This window comes from Haemaphysalis longicornis, unplaced genomic scaffold (genome assembly GCF_048455015.1).
Source record: "Haemaphysalis longicornis isolate Haplotype H1 unplaced genomic scaffold, Haemaphysalis longicornis Haplotype H1 scaffold_2, whole genome shotgun sequence".
Taxonomy (NCBI): Eukaryota; Metazoa; Arthropoda; class Arachnida; order Ixodida; family Ixodidae; genus Haemaphysalis; species Haemaphysalis longicornis.
In genome coordinates, this window is record NW_027526295.1 from 271,820,863 (window position 1) to 271,841,207 (window position 20,345).

At 47.9% G+C, this 20,345-nt stretch overlaps 1 protein-coding gene across 2 annotated transcripts in view; it reads left to right on the top strand.

Moving 5' to 3' along the window:
• Nucleotides 1-18,477, top strand: part of LOC144170711 (retinol dehydrogenase 14-like) — a 20,430-nt gene extending 1,953 nt beyond the window's left edge. For both annotated transcript variants that reach the window (XM_077700673.1, XM_077700672.1), the window contains exons 3-7: nt 1,117-1,356; nt 2,516-2,608; nt 8,164-8,358; nt 17,351-17,460; nt 18,181-18,477. In XM_077700673.1, the coding sequence (XP_077556799.1) occupies nt 1,117-1,356; nt 2,516-2,608; nt 8,164-8,358; nt 17,351-17,460; nt 18,181-18,390 (848 nt within the window). In that variant the 3' untranslated portion in view covers nt 18,391-18,477. The remainder of the gene's footprint in view (nt 1-1,116; nt 1,357-2,515; nt 2,609-8,163; nt 8,359-17,350; nt 17,461-18,180) is intronic.
• Nucleotides 18,478-20,345: the final 1,868 nt, after the last annotated feature.

Genomic DNA, 20,345 nt, shown 5'->3' on the forward strand with positions numbered 1-20,345 from the left:
ATGCAGATTTCCTGTGGACCAGCAAAAGCGTATAAGTAAATCCTCGCCAGAACGACGTGCGCCACTAAGGAGATTCGGAAACATGTCAAGCGTGAATCGAGGCAATGAAGAATGCGCGCGCAAATATTCACCACTCGCTGACAACTTCCTCGCGTTTTCCGTCTTTGGCATTTATCCGCATCCCGATCCGCAAGAAACATGCCAGCGCATCTACCAGAAATGCCACCACCATCTCTGACGAACAGTGCCACCCTGGTAAATCTCGTAGTGAATATGGTTAGGAGCGCTGACTTCGTTCTCACGACTGATGTCATCCTAAGGGGGAGAATTTAGAAGAACTGAAGAAACCCCCCTGAACAAGCTGACCTGAATTAGCAGTTCACACGTCATACGCACCCCTTCGCCAACTACCGAAATCTGCTCTGGAAAGGTCGAGCTCTGCAGAGCGGCAGACGCTATGAACTAAGCTGATCTGGCTGGATCCTGCGAGGAGTATATCATACCGCCTGCTGTGACCATGCTGCAGCAGAATTGCGACTTAAGCTAGTTGGTGAAATTGCATGTCGAAACCTCCAAAATGCGCGACACTAAAAAAAAACGCGGCACAAACAAAATAATACTGGACGAGCGCTTCAGCGCTCGTCCTGTTTTTCATTCGTGTGTGTCGCGTTTTTTTTCCATTGTTGCGCTTTTTGTATGTTTCGACCGGCTGTGACCACTCTCCGGTCCCTGCTGGGACCGCGGTCTACGCCATCGATATCGGCGTGGTTCAGACATCGTCTCGTCCAACCCATGCATGTCTTACTTCCCCGACCCAAGAGACGTCCATAAAAATGAAGTTTTCTCTTTCTCAATGGTATAAGTGACAACTTCAGGGCATGTCATTAGTATTCTAATTTGAGAATAACCAATATGGTAAGGAACTCGCGCAGTAGCTCTCATGAGCTTATGTGATGGTCAGTGATATTGCTTTCTTTCTTGTTGCTGTTGAATGAGGTATAGATATCGGCACGGCCGCGTTTTCCAGGCAAAGGTCTGCCTTGCACATTCCTCAGTAGAAAATACAGTGTATAATAAATTTACCGCCTGCTTGAAATAAACGCTTCTATATTGCAGGCGTTGGCAGGGAGACAGCCAAAGAACTTGCGCGTCGGAAAGCGCGAGTCATTATAGGCTGCCGAAATTTAAACACGGCCAAAGACGTCGCTCAGGAGATCTTTGAAGAGACTAAGCAGTTGGTTGTCATCAAGCACCTCGACTTGCACTCGCTGAAGAGCGTGCGAAACTTTTGTGACGATATCCTCAGGACCGAACGGAGACTGGACGTGCTCATCAACAACGCAGGTTCCGTCGGACGTAAGTGTAATTCTACATGAAATATACCTGTTAAATAATCATCTGAAAGTATTGCATCTCCTACGTATCGTATTGCGTCTCCTTGTGAATTCAGGAGTTTGGGATAGAAAGTGTATGGAAATTTAGGTCTGAATACTTTACTTTAAGTATGTGTCTGGTAATAGCTGCGAAAAAATGCGAGCCTGCCCAGCAATTTCGCTCCAAAGGAAGACCATTGAGAAACCTTGTAAAAATATTGCTCGAAAGTAATATTCCGTTCAGACAGTTATATATTCGCTTTCAATAGGAACTCTCAAAGAAACTTTGCGGAAAGCTCTAATTTCTGCGCTATTGGTCCCCAAAAGTAATTCTCCCCAAAATTTGGGCGGACAACTTTGATCGCTCTGGAACCTTGTAAGATTATCTCGTAAATTCGAAACTGCACACAATATATGTACATAATCTTTAATAACTCGGCAAAAATAGCTTCCAAACAATTCAAAACCATTGTAAAAGTTCGATACGACCGAACTGCAGCAAGACTGGACGCTGTCATCAAGTACATCAACTAAAAATTAGAAACTTTTTCGCTAGTACAGAAAGCACGTAATAGCGTCTACTTTATAAAGTTTCCAAAGTTCGAAGCATTTTACTACAAAAAAGGTGAACGAAACGTCCCGCACACAGTTACCGTGTCCTACGAAGCCTTGTTTTTCCGGTAGATGCTGAGGGTATAGAATGGCGGGTTACATTGGTAGTATGAGTTCACTAATGTAAACTCAAAACGAGTTTGCATTGTTGGCTGTATCTCTGCATTTGTGAGGCTCTTCTTTACGAAGGGTTGGGTTAGCCTTGTGATCCGCGACTCTATTTATAAACTAAAGTGATTATATAAGCGATGTAGAAAGTGATGTAGAAATGATGTACATCTAAAGTGATGTAGAAATATTGAGACAATATATTCAAGGGTTTTCTTAGTACGCGATATAAACTAACACAGCTTGCTTGAAACAGTCATCGATGTTAACAGCAAAGCCAGGGCACCATTCCCTCTTGGCAGAAATACACGTTATACGTAATATTGTTGAATGGAATCTATTTTTGTACGGCATGATATAAACGCTACGAGATGCCATTCGTTCGCATATTTCATTACGTTTGATACCTGTCTTCGTTTCAGGTTCGAAAGAAGTCAAACTTACGGAAGATGGGTTCGAAGAAGTTTTCCAGGCAAACCATTTAGCGCCATTTCTCCTCACGATTCTTCTTGTCGGTAAGTGGAAGTGTACTACTAGCGCACAGAATTCAAGGTTACTCATCAATTCATTGTATCGTCGTTATAGACCTCCTGCAGGGAAAAGGGGGGGGGGGGGGGGCGGAGGGCAAGGCGCACACTCTTCATATGGTCACGATGATTAAGACATCCACTCATCAACGGCAGCCTCGGTAGTGCCTATTGCGAAGGCCCAAAGGGCTAATTTTTAAGTGCCAAGGGGGGCAGGGGGCTTGTTATGCTTATCCGAGGTTGTGCGAATCGTTGTTTATTAGAACGATCTCTTGCTAGAAAATACACTATCAAAATAGCATACGTAGCAGAATCAGTTGAAGAACGAATTAGTCATGAACAAAGGAATCGCGAACGCGAAAGTACGACCCAGAACACAGAAATAGCGTAGAAAACCGGGCTAGTTGGTATTCGTCTTAGCAGCGCCCTTTTGTCCCGTTGTTTGTGACTGTGAAGATGAATACACACAAATAGCGCCGTTCTTTCCACGAAAGTAAAATTGATGCGTGACCTAATTGCAGTAATAAAGTTTCCAAATGTGGCTTATCATATACAGGGTGTCCCAGCTATCATGCACCAACATTTAAAAAAAGAGTAAAGGCGCAACTCGAAAGAAACCAGCTGCATAATGTTTGCAGTACTGTGAAGAAGCGGACAGTATTTTTTTCTTTCACAAGACTTAATTAACTAATTGTAATTAATTATCTAACTCGAGAAATACTGTACTAATCACTCAAGTGTCAATGAGGCACTTGTAGGTAACCACGAGGGGCATCTAACTGCGGCATTTTCAGCGATGAACTAATTGCGTACACATTTATTCTGACTGATAAATGAAACCCGCGAAATATGAAAAATACCACGTGACGGCGCCTCCGCGCGCACCGTAAAGCAACGCCCTCAAACAGGCTGCCTCTGAGTTAGCCAGAATGAAATAGACAAAAGAAAGAAAGAAGAAATCGCGACCGAGTTTGTTCCTTATCTGCATACGCGTCCCGCGAATCTTGCTGCTGCTGCTCCTTCCATGCATGCTATTATCAAGGTGATGCGCTGTCTCTTCGGGTGGGTAACACGCGAAGCAGTTGCTTTCAATCAGCTTTGTTTGGGGACGCTGCTTTACAATGCGCGCGTAAGCGTCGTCACGTGGTATTTTTCATATTTCGCGGGTTTCCTTTATCAGTCAGAACAAATGAGTACGCAATTAGTTCGTCGCTGAAAATAGCGCAGTTAGATGCCCCTCGTGGTTACCTACAAGTGCCTCATTGACCCTTTAGTTATTAGGACAGTATTTCTCGAGTTAGATAATTAATTACAATTAATTAATTAAGTCTCATTAACGAAAAAAATACTCTCCGCTTCTTCACAGTACTGCAAACATTATGCACTAGATTTTCTTCGAGTTACGCAATTTCTCTTTTTTTAAATCTTGGTGCATGATAGCTGGGACACCCTGTATAACCGTAGCGCGCCTTTATTGGACGTCCGCGAACAGTGCTTTTTAGTTTTGCGTGTTCTTCGTGTTGGGATTTCATTTTTTCGTGACTGTACGCACTGAATAACCATGGAATAGAATGCAGCGGTTTCCTGCCTACCGGTATTTATGATTGAGCGCAATTCTGCCAGGAAGCGTGCAATCACATCGGGATAATTATTCGCAATAAAGCTAGAATACTCCAGGTAAGCGTGAGCGAGATGCCAAGAAGATTGCGAGTGACGTCGTATACACTGGCAAAAACAACCGATTGCTCCACTCTCAGAATGAAGGGGTATTGCCGTGAGGGCGACCACGCGGTGGTAAATAGACATAAACAAAACGTATGGAACGTGCTTCACTGCCATTAATTTGTGACGCTGCCGCGTCTCCTCTCTGCCACATCATGCGCCCATACACGGGTTACAATCACGAGTATCAAGGTTACACGGAGAACGAGACGAATCTTCTTCCTCTGTACGCGATGCTCGAGGCGAGAATGATCGCCGACGCCCCGGGGCGGGAGGTGGTGTCTGCAATTTGCCATTTTGTACTGCTCAGAACTTCTGCCGGGCAGCCAGAGGTTTTCAAAGTGCTATATACTACAGGGAAATCTGTCGCTGGAATGACGTGCTGTAGTGGGCGACGGCATAATAGCTTGCCACATGGGTTATTTTCGCTCCCGAAGCCAAATCAACAAAAAAAGGCAACATGTCCTTTCGTGTACCTTTTTGCATGAAACTTATAAAAGATCCCTGACAAATAATTCTTTTGCTGCTTCACGTTTTCTATTGATAAAACAACCTTAACTAATAATTTACAATGATATGATGTGTTTGCGGCCGCAGGCATTTTTTTTTTTCATGCCAAAAACAAGTGGAACCTTTCTACCCGGTATACGACGGCACGCTCGCTGAAGTGCGGCTCACCTAGACTTTAGCGTCAGGTGCCTCTCTAGTATATTTTAGTGTGAAACTCTATGAGAGCAGTTGCGCATTTTTGGACGTACAATTTACATTGCGAAAGCAGTTCAGAACTGCCCAAGAGCTGCTCAGAAGTTTTCTGGGAATACAAAATAAAAAAAATCAAAGCTAGGTTGCGTAAGAGTGCAAGCCTGATGTCACAGCCAAGCTGTGTTCGTCTTACGAAGCTAAACCCAACCAGCGCCATATGAGTCACTGAGAACCATTTACCCTGTGTGTATATATGGCGCTCGACAGCAAAAGACCAAACCAAGTCCTTGTATACTTCATCGTCCGCCACCGCAAAGTCTTCGACCAGCGCTCCTTCGCCGTTGAAGACCTGCACTACTTCGGCTTCTTGTTGTTCTTCTGCGAGATTGCATCTTCGCCTGGCAGCGCGGCGCGCTTCCTGATGAGCCGCCTCTTCTTCGGGTGTCCGGATCTTGTCTGATCACCCCATCACCCATGTGCACGGCACAGAGTCGGAGGGAGCTCTGCCGCAGCCGCTGCGGCGGCACCGAGTTTTATGAGAGCAGGCGGTTGGCCTTAGCAACGCGGAGCGAGGGACGGCCGGAGCAGACGAGAGTCGTTTTGTCGGCGATGCTGTTTGCAAACGCGGACTGGCACGTGCACTAGGTAATTTTAAATGCGAATGCATTTATTAGCCGGGGGTGTCTTGCTCCGTTGGCCGGCGTGCGCCTGCATTCCTCCAGCGCGAGCGCACGTGAGCGCGCGCACGTGCGCTCGCGCCTCGTAGTTCTGCCTTCGTCGTCGTCGTCGTCGTAAATGCGAATGCATTTCTGGACGCGGCTATGGAAAGTGTGCGCGTGCGCTCCAAACCCTCTGACCCCACAGTCTTGGTTGGCGACTTCAACGTTGACATGCGCAAGAAGAGTGGCGAGTGGCTGGTCGAGTACATGCAGACCAGGCACTCTATGCATTGTCTCTCTGCCGGCTTCGACCCGTGCCCCACTACCATTCACGGGAGTTGCATTGATCTGGTCTTTACGCGAAACTGTGACGCGCGTATGCTTCTCAAAGACCCTTTGACCGTGCACTTTAGCGATCACAAGGCAGTGATTGTGGCCGTCAGGTACAACGATAACACAAACAGCTAGGGGCTGATGAATAAATGATTACGTTCACACTCTAGTCATAATTACGCCATTACTCGCAACACACTCATCGGTGCACCCAATGCATTCGCATTTCTGCACGATTCCCTTCGGGGAGGTGCGGGGGAAGTTTTTTCTTTGCTTTTTGCATCCCCTCGCGTGGCGCAAGCCCACGCGCAAGCCTGGACGACGCCGGGCGCTCCTCCCGAGATTCACGATCATGTCCGCTCTGTGTTTTCTTGGCATTTTTGCTGTTTATTGACTGCGCAACCTCTGCTGTTAAAAATAAAAGACCGAAAGCGTGCGCTGTAGCAGACGACAACTGTTCCGTCCATTTAAAATCGCTCACAGTGATATGTTCTTCGGGTGCGCTTGTAAAACTTCGCGCGTGAGCATTTTCTATTCATTTCGTGCAGTTGAAAGCGGCACTTCGCAGGCTTGAGTTCCCCCTCACCAATATTACAGCAAAGACAATGCACGATCGGTGTCAGCATTGATTTAATGAAGCTCACCACCGGTTTCAAGTTTGAACGCACCGTAAGCAGCCCTTTTAAATGGTCGGGCGGTGCAAGGAAACTGTCAGCATGCTTGCATTTCCTTCGTTTGTTTCCATTGTTCTTGCCTGTCTCCCCCCAAAATTTCTCAGGCACTTAGGTCTGCTTATCTTGTTCGAAGGCAAAACACTTCTTTACTGTTATATTGCCTTTGCGGTTCTTTCTTCGTTTCTTAGTATTTTTCCTATACCACTTAGGTGAGTCTGCTTGTTTGGTTTGGAGGCAACAGCCTAGCGATTACTAAAGATTCCCTTACTGTTACATCGCGTTTGCGTTTATTTCTTCGTTTGTTCGTATTTTTCCTCGAGAACTCTATGCTGCTTGTGGTGTCTGGAGGCTTAAGCCTATAGTGATTACTAAAGACTCCTTCAATGCTACAACCCGCCGCGGTGGCTCAGTGGCTAAGGCGTTGCGCTGCTGAGCACGAGGTCGCGGGTTGGATTCCCGGCCGCGGCGGTCGCTTTTCTGATGGAGGCGAAAAGCAAAAACGCCCGTGTGTACGAGATTTCGGCGCACGATAAAGATCCCCAGGTGGTCAAAATTAATCCGGAGCCCTCCACTACGGCGCGCCTCATCGCCTGCGTTGCGTCGGCGCGTTAAACCCTACAATCAATCTTCATTGCTACATCGCGTTTGCGGTTTCATATTTTGACACAGATTACTTGGACAAACGGACTTACTCCAATTCGCGCTGCAGCTTCGTCACAATCAGAGCCCTCCTTCACGTGCGCATCAGGCTGATTGCGACCAGCATGAGGCCCTTCAGTGATCACCCTGCGCAGTGGCGACGCAACGTGGAAAGGCGTCTCAAAATAAACGACCGGCGTCACTTCTTGATCAAGCATTTCCCATAAACGTAGGCCGCACTCTCAAACGCCCTCGAAAAAGTGCGCATTCACGCTGTTTACTGACTTTTCAGCCAGATGGGGCAGCATACGTCCCCCTGTACACTGCTATCTACGCTGTAGTTTGAACATCCGTGAGAGATGAAATTTTGCACCTTAAGAGGGTGGTTACAGTTCAGAGACAAGGACGCATAAATGAAGAAAGAGCGCACAGCGCTGCAACAAGATTTCTATCTGTAAGCTAATAGGAATCCGTACAGTAGAGAGAAACAAACACTCATCGTTTCGGCGCTATGGAGTGCTACGGATTACCCGGGGATGATTACCCCTCGCCGAAATCTCGACACACAGGCGTTTTTGTTTCTCACCTCAATCGAAAAGCGGCCATTTCAGCAAGGTCAAACCAAAGTCCTTGGCCTCAGCAGCACAGAACCTTAGAAGCAAATGAAGTTGTAAACTGCTTTAAATGAAACAGGCGCGTATTAAGTGGCTATAAAAATGAAGCGAACCAGATCTCAAGCTGATAATATAGTAGTAATGGAGGTAACTGATGGCAGTGGCCAGTGATAACAAGTGTCTCGAATTTCTCGCCGCAGACTTGCTGAAGAAGAGTTCACCGAGTCGAGTGGTCAACGTGACCTCCAACTACCACCGTCTGGGAGAAGTGAACAGGCTGGAAGACAGGGCACGGGGCGTCAACCCTGTACGCAACCCGATGGCCGTCTATGGAAACGCCAAACTGGCCCTCTGCTTGTCCACCATAGCTTTGGCCGAACGACTCAAAGACGCCGGTACGTGTGTTGTATTCAGAAAAAGAATGACTGATTTTGGTTTCAGACTACGCGTCGAAGCTTTGTTTCGTTGTTGTTCGGCGGAAAAATCTCTGCCCTGCACTTTACATCGCTTACTCACCTCGCGTGTCCACGCGTCAGGTGTCCCCGTGCAAGCCTAGCTGGAAGGGTAAATCGTGTGTTCTTGTTCCTCCTGCTGCTAAGATCACCAGTTGTGTATTATCCGCATAAAACACGTGGGAAGAAATTGGCCGCGCATCGGCAACAAACGAGTCTTCTGCCTCCCTACCATCTCCTCTATACCCCTCAAACCTCCAACGCTCTCCCGCTCACCTCTGCAAACCTCCGTTCTCCCGCTCACCTCTTTCGCAATGCAATTGCGTTTTCGTGCATTCGCACTGCTCGCGCGCAATCTGTTGGTACTGTTTGCTTCAGATGTACTTAGAGCAGCTCGAGCCGACATATTTTGTTTTATTGTTTACTTTTATGTCGCCTCTCCTTGACACCGTTCCGTAAACGGGTAGCCTTTTCCACCACTATCGTATAAACTAATCCAACGTGTGTTCCTAATTGAGAGAACGCTGGTGATATCTATTATGTTCCTACATTTTGCCATAATTATGCCTGTTGTTTTCTTTGGATCTAGAGACACACACAATAGGACAGACCAAAATTGTGGTGTTTGAGAAGCCCTAGAAAGACTTATTCCGAGACTTAGCTCACAAAGCCAAAGCCCTTAGGCCAAAGAAAGAAAATAACTTTGAAATCACATAATCATGGCAATCTGTTGCAGTAACTCAACAATGCTTCAGCGGCCCGCCTGCTCCTCGCAAGTTACGCGGTGGTACATCGGACTGAGGCGCGGCTCACGCGTGTTCACCCTTCGGCGCTTGCACCAGCTTCTGTACCGACGTCTGTACTAACGCTGCAAACAGCTGCTGTCTTGGGCTCGTAGCAAAACCATCCAGGAGAGTGAAAGAGAGAATAATCTTTAATGAGACTGGCGATGTCAGCCGAGCTAAGCAACCTGGCTTGCTACGCCAGACGAATGCGGTGACAATGATGATTATAATCATGAAAATGAACACATATGATTTTAACTATTTACAAAAACCGACCGAGACTTGTGTCTCTTAGGTAGGCCAATAAGGCTTTTGTAGCACGAGACGCATGTTTGGAAGAATTCCAGGGACCTAAGACGTTTCTCAGTTCTAGTCCTACGGAGAGCGGCCAGCCCAGAGACACTGCGAGACACTCTTTGCGTACTAAATCACGCACAGTCACATATTAGGGGTTTCAAATCTTCACGCACATCACACTGTGGGCACGATGGGGAAGTGAACTTGTTGATTTTGTTAGAGTAGTATCGCATGTAGGCAACATTCAACCGCATACGTTGGAGTACTACTTCATCATGCTTGGATATTTCAGGTGGCAAGATAAATCACAATGCGGGTCGATAGAGTAGAGGGGCGTAACGATGAGATGCGTCTGCCCAAATCGATCGCAGCATGCTCCATGCCACACTGGATTGAAGTGCTGAAGCATCTTTCCGAGAAAATGGTACCGGTATTTGTCGTCCGCCCCCGCACGGGGCACCTTGAGCAATCTTGGTGACGGTACTGGCGATACCGCGGACCCCGAGCCCCCAAACATAAGCTGGATCCAACCGTGGTGATGTGTTTTTAAGGTGAAGGGTAGAAACCTCTAACGGTGGCCGTCGGAGCCCAGGTCAAGCTCCGGCGGATGGGCTCCCTGTCTGTTTACCAGGCAGGGAGCTCCGGGACCTCCTCAGCTATCAGGGTAAGGTTGTGGAAGAAAGTACCCCCGTCTCCCTGCTTTTATACTATGCTTTGTGGTATTGTCTAAAACCCCCCCCAACCGTGATCGGTCCCTGAAAAGGGGCCGCACCGAAGTATCCTTTCCTCCGTTGCCGTCGTTAACCTTTCCTGAACCGGACCATTTTTCTCGATTTCTTGTGATGGAATCCCTCAATCCAACCCACCCTCTTGCATCTCAGTCAGTCTTCTTGATCGCCAAGTATCTTGAAGCCATAGTAGGAAAATCGTATAAATGCAAAAAACAAAGGTCTGGTGAACTCTTAATTGAAATAAATGACAAGCAGCAGTCTGCAAAGCTTCTAGCTCAGACTAGACTGGCTGATCTGGACATCCGGGTCACACCCCATCGGAGCCTCAACAGCTCGCAGGGTGTGATATCCGAGACAGACCTCCTGAACGAAACCGATGCGGATCTCCTTGCCGGCTTGAAGGATCAGGGCGTCACTGCCGTGAGACGCATCACCATCCGCAGAGACGACAAGGAGATTCCCACCAAACACATTATCTTGACTTTCGACCGCGCAATTCTTCCACAATACATAAATGCAGGTTTTATCCGTTGCTCCATCCGTCCGTACATCCCGAACCCGCGGCGCTGTTTTAAGTGCCAGCGGTTCGGGCATGGTACGAACTCTTGCCGTGGCCGAACGACGTGTGCAAAGTGCGCGGCGCACGATCATCCGAGCGAGAACTGCTCAGCCGAAACTCTCACTTGTGTAAACTGCGGGGGGCCGCATGCGGCATACTCCCGCAAGTGCGAAAAATTTCAACTAGAAAAGAAAATCATCAACATCAAAGTCACTGAAAACATCACCTTCCCAGAGGCGCGAAAGAGGTTCGCCTCTTTCCCCCTGGGGAGGTACGCCGACGCGGCTCGCCGGGGGGCGGAGCGGCGTCTCGTTTCCACAGGGACCCAGTTCAGCGAGTCTGACCTGGTCCCTCGCCCGCCCCCCCCTGGATTGCCTCTGGCAGCCCAACCCGCCACCACGCCGCTTGCTGAGGCAGCAGCGGTTGTGGTGGCAACCTCTTCTGTCGGGACCGGTGCCGCTCCCGCCTCTGTCTCCCCGCCCTCCAGTGCGTTGGAGGGTACAGAGGTGATGGACACCACGGGCACCGCACCGGTTCCCACCGCCACCGCACTGCCTGTGCCACCTCTGGCGCCCCGGACGCCCTCGGCGGTGGCGGCTCAAACGAAGGACTCCCGAGGGGGGGCCAAGTCCAGGGGGCCCGGTCCGTCGGGCACCCCTCGGACATCCGACGACGAGATGGATGTCGGGCCGTTCCTGCCTGCAACGCAGCGCAAGGAACGCGTCCCGACGCCAAAGCCTCCCGACAAGCCAAAAAAGGCGAGAGTCACAGCCCCGAAAGACGACACATAAACAAACACACACACTCCAGTAGCTCTCACACTAAATAATGGGAAGAGAAAACATAATTCAATGGAACTGTAGAGGCCTTCTTAAAAATCTTGACGATGTATACGAAATACTGCATGCTAATCAGCCAAGTGTGATGTGTCTTCAGGAGACGCATTTGAATTCCAAGCACACAAATTTCTTAAATAGGTACATGGTCTTCAGAAAGGACAGGGATGGCTGCACACACTCTTCGGGCGGTGTAGCCATAATAGCTCGGAAATCCCTAGCATGCCACCCTGTCGCTCTCAACACCGTCCTTGAGGCTGTAGCAATACGCACAATAATTTTTAATAGGTTGATAACGGTATGCTCCATATACATTCCTCCTGATGTCACACTTTTGAGCTCCGACTTCGAGGCGCTGGTCGACCAGCTGCCCGAACCGTACATCCTAACAGGCGACCTTAATGCACACAACTCTCTTTGGGGCTCCTCCAGAACGGATGCCCGAGGTCGCCTGTTGGAGAAGTTTCTTACATCCTCCGGAGCATGCCTTTTCAACAAAAAACAGCCTACATATCATAACTTAGGACACAATACATACTCTCATCTTGACTTGGCTATTGGTTCCGCAGTTCTCTTTCCATGTCTTGAGTGGGGTGTGGGCACGGACCCATATGGTAGTGACCATTTCCCCACTTCATTAACGTATATAGGTATAGGCCCGAGCAGTCCATCTTCCCATAACAGGTTTAATGAATCCAAAGCAAACTGGAGTACATTCACAGAAACATCTAAACTACACCACACAACCATAAAACACCTACACGTGGAGGAAGCCGCCCAACTCGTCACGGCGCACATCCTCGACGCCGCCGAAAAGTCCATTCCCCAGGCCTCCAGTGGGTCCCGCAGCCCAAGGAGGCCCTGGTGGAACGAGGACTGCAGGCGGGCGCGAGAGGCCCAGAACAAGGCGTGGGGTGTCCTTCGCCGGTACCCCACGTCAGATAACATCATTTCTTTTAAACGGGCAAAGGCTTTTGGAAAGCGAGTGCGTCGTGAGGCGAAAAGGGAGAGTTGGCGCACCTTCCTCACTTCCATCAACTCGTACACTGACACACATAAAGTCTGGACACGAATACGAAAACTAAAAGGACAACAGACACACAGCCTGCCCCTGGTTAGTACAACAGGGGACACACTGGAAGACCAGGCTAACACTTGCACAACACTTCGAACACGTGTCCAGTTCAGCACACTACACAAACACTTTCATGAAACACAAAACATCTGTAGAAAAGAAGTCCCTGCGTGATAACAACAAGTCGCACACTTTTTACAATTCTCCTTTTTCAATTCATGAGCTGAAGGTTGCTCTGAGCACATGTAAGCCTTCAGCTCCAGGTGCAGACAAAATCACATACACCATGATACAACACCTACACCCAGACACTCTTGAAACACTCCTACATCTATACAACAACATATGGCTTTCGGGGCACATTCCTCGCTCTTGGAGGGAGGCTATAGTAGTGGCTTTCCTGAAGGAAGGAAAGGACCCTTCCTCTCCCGCCAGTTATCGCCCCATTGCCCTGACAAGCTGCCTGTGCAAGCTCCTCGAGAAGATGATAAACAGGAGACTCGTGTACTTCTTAGAGTACAACGGTATTCTCGAGAGCTGCCAGGCGGGCTTTAGGGCGGGGCGATCTACGAATGATCAACTCGTTGCGTTAGTCATATATTAAAGATGCTTTCCTGCATAAGCAGTACTGTATGACAGTATTCTTTGATCTTGAAAAGGCGTACGACACTGCTTGGCGGTACGGCATCCTCAGCGATTTGAAGTCCTTTGGTATGTCGGCTAACATGTGGAACACGCTTGCCAGTTACCTCTCTGAAAGAACGTTTCGCGTGCGAGTTGGAACTGCACTCTCTAGAGTTCATGTGCAGGAAAACGGTGTTCCGCAAGGTGGAGTTTTGAGTTGCACGTTGTTTATTGTAAAAATGAACTCTCTTCGGAAGGCTCTGCCACCAACCATTTCCTGCTCAATCTATGTAGACGACGTGCAATTATCCTTTAAGTCTTGTAACCTGTCTATCTGCGAGCGCCAAGTCCAGCTTGGTGTTAACAAGCTAGCTGGCTGGGCAGATAGCAACGGTTTTAAATTTAATCCAGTGAAGTGTACTTGTGTTTTGTTTTCGAAAAGGCGCGGCATTCGGCCGGATCCAGACATCAAACTCAATGGTTTCTCAATTCCAGTCAGAAATGAACACAAGTTTTTAGGTGTAGTCCTTGACGAAAAGCTCTCGTTCATTCAACACATAAAACAACTTAAACATAAATGCTTAAAGGCCATGAATATACTCAAGGTTCTCTCCCACTCTTCATATGGGGCTGACAAACAACTTCTTTTACGTGTTTTTACCAGCCTGATAGGTTCACGATTAGACTATGGAAGCGTTGTTTATGGGTCAGCAAGTAAGACATCCCTCAAAATGCTGGACCCAGTGCTTCATCTGGGGCTCCGGTTGGCATGTGGCGCCTTCCGGACTAGCCCGGTCGAAAGCCTCTATGTGGAGTGTAATAAGTGGAACCTACAACGTCAGCGAGCATACACAGATCTTCTTTTTGCTTTTAAAATTTCATCTATGCCACACCATCCTTTTAAATCGGCTTTTTATGATACGTCTCAGACTGCACTACTCCTAAACCGACCATCGTTCTCTGCGCCCTTCTCTTACAGAGTTAGAGAGGAAGCGTCAGAGCTTTCTGTCTCCTTTTTAGACACCATCCAAAGTTCTCAAACAGATTTTATAGCACCATGGCATCTCCGCCCTGTCTCATGCGACACATCATTCACACATGTAGATAAAAACCGAGCTCCCACATGTGCAATTCTGCAGCATTTCTTGTATTTGCAGCAGAAGTATGAGTGCTCTGAATTTTATACGGATGCCTCTAAGACTTCCACCTCTGTGTCCTGCGCGGCGCATGGGCCCGGCCTTAGTGTCACCAAAACTCTGAATAGTCATACTAGTATATTTACGGCAGAGGCTTACGGTGTACTTCTTGTTGTTAATCATATCCTTCAAAGTCACATCCCACAATCCATTATATATACAGACTCCCTCAGTGTCGTGCGGGCGTTGTCGTCAACAAAGTCTTCAAAAAATCACGTTGTAAATCTAATAGTCAAGGGTATTATGTCGGTTTATGTACGCAAGTTTGAACTGGTTCTTTGCTGGGTCCCTGGCCACAGTGGTATAGCCGGGAACGAAGCAGCGGACCGAATGGCTGCTGCTGCTACACTATCGAATACAGTAGACATAACCACATTACCCTACACCGACGTGAAACCACACATCAGACAACAACTTCGCAAAACATGGCAAACGCACTGGAGTGAACAAACAGACAACAAGTTACACGTAATAAAACCACACTTGGGACCATACACCACCGACACACGTAATAGATACACTGAAGTCGCCTTGGCTAGATTACGGATAGGGCACACTCATGCAACGCACTCGCACCTTCTCACGGGGTCTCCAAGACCTCTGTGCAGCAGGTGCGGAGAGGCCCTATCCGTGATCCACATCCTCATACAATGTAAGGCACTCGACATTACACGACGAAAACACTTCCCACAACTACACACACGACATATTCCACCACACCCGTCATACTTCTTAGGAGATGAAGCCATGTTCTCTGTTCAGCGAACCTTAAGGTTCCTATCTGAAGTTCATTTCTTACAACTCATCTCTTATCACCCATAGTTTTACCCCTGGTCCCATACACCAGCCACCTTATTTAATTTTTAACCACTCTTGTTCTTCACCCTGGCCCTTTACACCAGCCGTGCTCATTGTTTTTAACTGATTTTACTTCGTGTTCTCTCCTATCAAATCACTTTGTGTTTGGCGCTCTTTGCCCATGTCGGCCTTGCGCCAATAAAATCAATCCATCATCATCATTATTTGTCGTCCGCGTTGGTTATGCGCTCCAGATGCTGCAACGTCTGCCTTCACATTTTGCAAGACACTTCACATGAGGGGTCTGTTAAGTTCGGGCTCCGCATGTAATTAATGAAGGCCGCCGGTGGCCCATGTATTGGCGTCGCTTCTCTGGTAGCTACGATCCCGCGTCCCTTTCATGTAGCCGCACGAACGTCAAGTTCGGAGCCGCGGAGAGCGTGTGTTGTGCCCGTCCTTTTGTGTGTCAAGAGACGGGGGCGATTAGCCTGAGTGCCTCTGTCGCTTCGGAGGTGGCTGGGTCATTCGGCATAACAAGCTGACGGGAAGCCAGATTATCGTACCTCTTAGTGTTGAAAGCGCGCGCGGTGTAATTTTGGAAAATCTTCGACTCCGGCGGCGGCATTGGTCGTTGACGGGTCAATCGCCTCGGAGACCCCCGAGTGGGCCTGAAGCGCGTCTTCCGGGGGGACTGGCGGCAGGCGGCGGCGCCCTTCGTCTGGGAGGGAATTATCAACCCTATTGTCCCGCCGCGCGGGAGGCGCCGCGCGGAGGGAGGTCAGCCGCGCGGGGACCGCTCCGGGCCCTCGGCTTGGCTCTTGTACAGATGCCGCCCGCTGAACGTAATGTGTGTCCACTTAGGCCACAGATGTCCTGTATTTGCTTGTCGGGTACTATGGCGTTCGTGGGAAACGCACTATGAGTGTGTAAGAGAGAGTGTTGGGTCACGTGACCGCAGGTGAGGACATGTGTGTGATTGGCTGGTTCCTGTGGCCAATCAAGGGTTTCTATAATTTGTTTTGAAATGTTTTTCTCTCTTTCTTGTACGCCCCTTTTTGGAGGCGGGGTTTTTGCTATCAAAACCGGAGTGTTGGGTTTTGTCGGGGGTCGGTCGAGAGGGGATCTAGTTCAGTATAGATCTCGGCCGAACAGGCTGCTGCTGTCAGAGTGACAATGTAACCGTCACTCTGACCTGATGTAAAGTTGGAGTAATGTGAATAGTGTAAATAAACCTAATATCCAGCAAGGAAGGCAGTCCTCATCCCTCACCCGCTCCAAGCATCGGTCGTCGGTCATCGGAGCGAGTCGAGATCGTCCTCTCGGCTCGCGCATCAAAAGAACATCACTATTTCGTCTCCATCAGTTCGCCAAGAAGATGGAGAGGCGAAATGTAACTGGGTCTTTCGTAATAGTGGCATTCTTAATGAGACATTGCATGGGACAAGACAATGCCGCGCTATTTTACACAATCGCATTTACTCTTTTCGCTCAGAGCAACTAATCGGCATTGAAGTCATTGAAGCATTGAAGCTAAGTATTCCAAAGACTTCCTCTCTTTCACTTAAACTAGAATATCATACAAAATTCATTGCAGTGTCTCGGTGCCCACTTCGCGCCTCCCAGACACGAGCTGCATGTGTAAAACTCACGTCGCCCCCTTCACAGCCGCAATACCCAGAAATAAGATCCTTCATCTTAGAGGGTAGTGTATAAAAAATATAATTTCATCACTCAGACGTATCTTACGTGGGGAATTCACGCCAGGCCATAGCTCTGGGGTATTTCGTATCTGCTGCTGTGCTTGTTGCGGTTTCCTTGCGTGTCGCCCACGTTCGCATGATCTTTTCTTTCGTATCTGTTATGCCCGTGCACTGTTTTCTGACATGTTCTGTTCGGTAGTAGGCAGCAGGCAAAATGCAAAGAGCTTCATATTTTGTCACACTTTTCAAACACAGACGCTCCCTGTGTATTTTTCCAAAGCTTTGTTGCTAAAAGGACTTTCCTTCTCTAAACCCATTTCGTTTTTTTCTCCAGGTGTGACGGCAAACTTCCTCCATCCAGGATCTGTTGACACGCAGATAGTCGAGGAAGGGTCTCGACTGCGCAAGTTTTTTTTCTACGTGTCACTGATCATCAATGGCAAGGTACGCCGACGTGTCGCAGTAACTTGATGCCTTCTCAAGCGGTTTTCGGGTCATCTTTTGGTTCTACAGCTAGGTTTGAAGCAGCGGCCAAGAAGGGAAATGCTTTGGGAATACTCTACCGTATAGGCATTGATGTTTACGGGGTCATCGGACGGCATGGAAACGCCGCGCCCGACACTTGGGTGGACTTTGCGATGTCAAGCATTGTACCGGTGCCAGTTGTATGTTTAATAAAATAGCAGGAAATACATTTTTTTCTAGGTTCAATTTAAGGGAAGGGGAACCTTTCGCATAACTACGTCAGCATGTTGGCAGACGTGGAGCCAGAGTTAACCTACTGCTTGCGGCGCTGACGTTATATCGAGTGACAGGGGTAGGTATCTGACAGCTAATGAATAGAACGTACAGGTTCACTCCATCTACGGAGAATTCAGGATTTTGGGGAAGCTGCGGTGTGCATTGTCGTCAGTCCGCACGTCGAAGTAATTTGCGTCGAATGACAAAGAAACGAAACGAAAGAAAGCGACGCTGACACGACGTAACAGTACAAAAAGATTTTGGTAAGTATTGCGGGGGGAAGCCATAATGCTTCCGCTTTCGATGCATGCAAACGGGTTCAAGTGTTCGGAAGAATCTTTGTTAATTCACAGAAAAATTGAGGCAATGCGCAAGCGGACGTATTAGTATATGGCAGCTGGCGCACTTTTTCACTTTGTGCAGACGCCATTGGAGGGAGCGCAGACCTCTATCCGGCTCGCAGTGGACCCAGACCTTGAGGGCACAACGGGCGAGTACTTCGACAACTGCGTCCCAGCGGCGCCGCAGTTTCGAAGCCCGTGCCTTTCAGATTCCCAGCTCGTCGAAGAAGTGTTCCGCTCGTCGTTGCAGCTCGTCAACTGCGACTGGACAGATGCGCCTGCAAAGCAGTGACAGAAGCCGTCGATCTGTGAACGGGAATCTGTTGTCAGGGATCTGCTTTCTAGTTTATGTTTTGAATAAAATTTCTCAGAAGTTTTCGTAGTTCACGCTTAGTGTTGTAAACGCTTTTGGGGGCAACTCAAAATTCTTCCTGTTTGAGATTGAGCTACAGAAAGGTTTACTAGGCGGTTCCAGAAAGTGCTCTCTACCCGAGTTTTGTTTTCAGAAAAGGGGCAGTGAGGTATTCACAGGGTATGCAATTATATTTACACGGCGTTTACTGGGTGCTCAATGGGCATTTAACCCAGTGCAACTCACGTGCAAGTTGTTTATGTGGGTGAACCTGACTACGCCCTGTATGGTGTGAGCGACATGCCCCCGCAGCCGGCTCATGGTACTGATGCTGCAAAGGTCGTATTTTAAATTGAACTTTTGTTTCTCACATTCAACCAAACCTGAAGTTTTGTACGTTCCTGTTAGCATGAATTTGCGAGACTGATATGTTTGCCGTTCTTTTATTTTCAATTGATTTGCTTCGTTTTGCCCATCGCACTCTTATTTGGCACCTGCTTTGTGGTCGCGATCACTGAAGCCCACCTAGCCTTGTCGTAATTAACGCAGTTTGGTGGTCAGAAACACGATTGCTTATTTTTCCCTACTGGGAAGTTCAAAATGAGTCTTTTTTTCGGCAGCCTTCTCCTATCAAAAACGCGTCTTCAAGACCAGCAGGTCGGCGCTGTGCAATTGGTGTTGGGTTTAGCTGCGTTTTTTTTTTTCTGATACACACATAAATGCCACCTATAATCAAACGTTTTTTGTCGGAAAGGCGTGGAAAGGACTAATATGATTCAGCTGATGTACCGGGCTATGTGTAGTGAAAGTCGCGCGAACCCCACAAGTCGCAGAGTTTGATTAAAGCATCATTTAATTTTTTTTTTCAGAACACTATTAGTAGAAGTTGCGTAGAGTGTGAAAATTGTGAAGCCGAAATTTCTGTGATGTCGTGTTGAGGGGCTTAGGATAGTCACTGTGCCGAAGTTGAGCCGTGTATTTGAGAATAATGCAGAGCTCAGCGCAGTCGGTAAATTTGGACGGAATAATCAGATGCACGCTTCTGTTGCATTATGAGTTTGTGAATTTTAGCGCCAGTGTTGTCTTTGGACAGGTAACAATGTTTAGTCATAGGACGCAGCCGTTTCAGGTATATAGTAGTAATAGTACAAGAAAGCGTCGCGAAGTCGGTATACAAGTGGGGCCCGAAGTATAAGGTGTGATACCCCCGGGCAAATAAATGGATAAAATTAAGACTGCAAACATTGGCAAACACAAACGAAAATACATGAGGACAATGTGACCATTTGAAACAAATTATGTCCCACCTCGGTTGGAAAGTGTACGAAAGGTTTCCGCATTCCAAAAATTGCGCATTCCACCACTAAAACGCGCAGGACAAGCAGCACAGGTTTTGCAGAAAAAATGTGTTCGCCAACTTTTCTCAATTAATGGGTGATAAAGTCGGAGGAGAAAACGAACACATTTTGACAAAGCCACGGTAACGTGAATGTTTTTGGGGGAATATTGACGGGCACAATTGTCTATTAAGGATTTTAAAAATGTGTGTCATGGTCCTGCAAGTTTAATGCAAACATCCGTCTTCACACCAGACTTAAATGTGGGCTTGCATATCCTTGTGCCTCGGTTATGTCGGAACATTGATGAATAGCTGCGTTTAGATGAGGTAGATAAGAATGCTGTTTTACCGGTTAAGAACTTGACCAATCCTTAATGTTACTTTAGAAAATAGCCTTGTAGTCCGTAAAATAACAAAAAAAAAGGAGTGAGGGGAGCGGCTTCGAATGTACAGTCGCCGACCGATTTTTGGACCCTCGAGGCAGAGATAGCGTCCAAATATTTTGGCAGTCCGAAAAAAACAATTAACGCAAAAAATTCACTTTATTTGCAGAGCG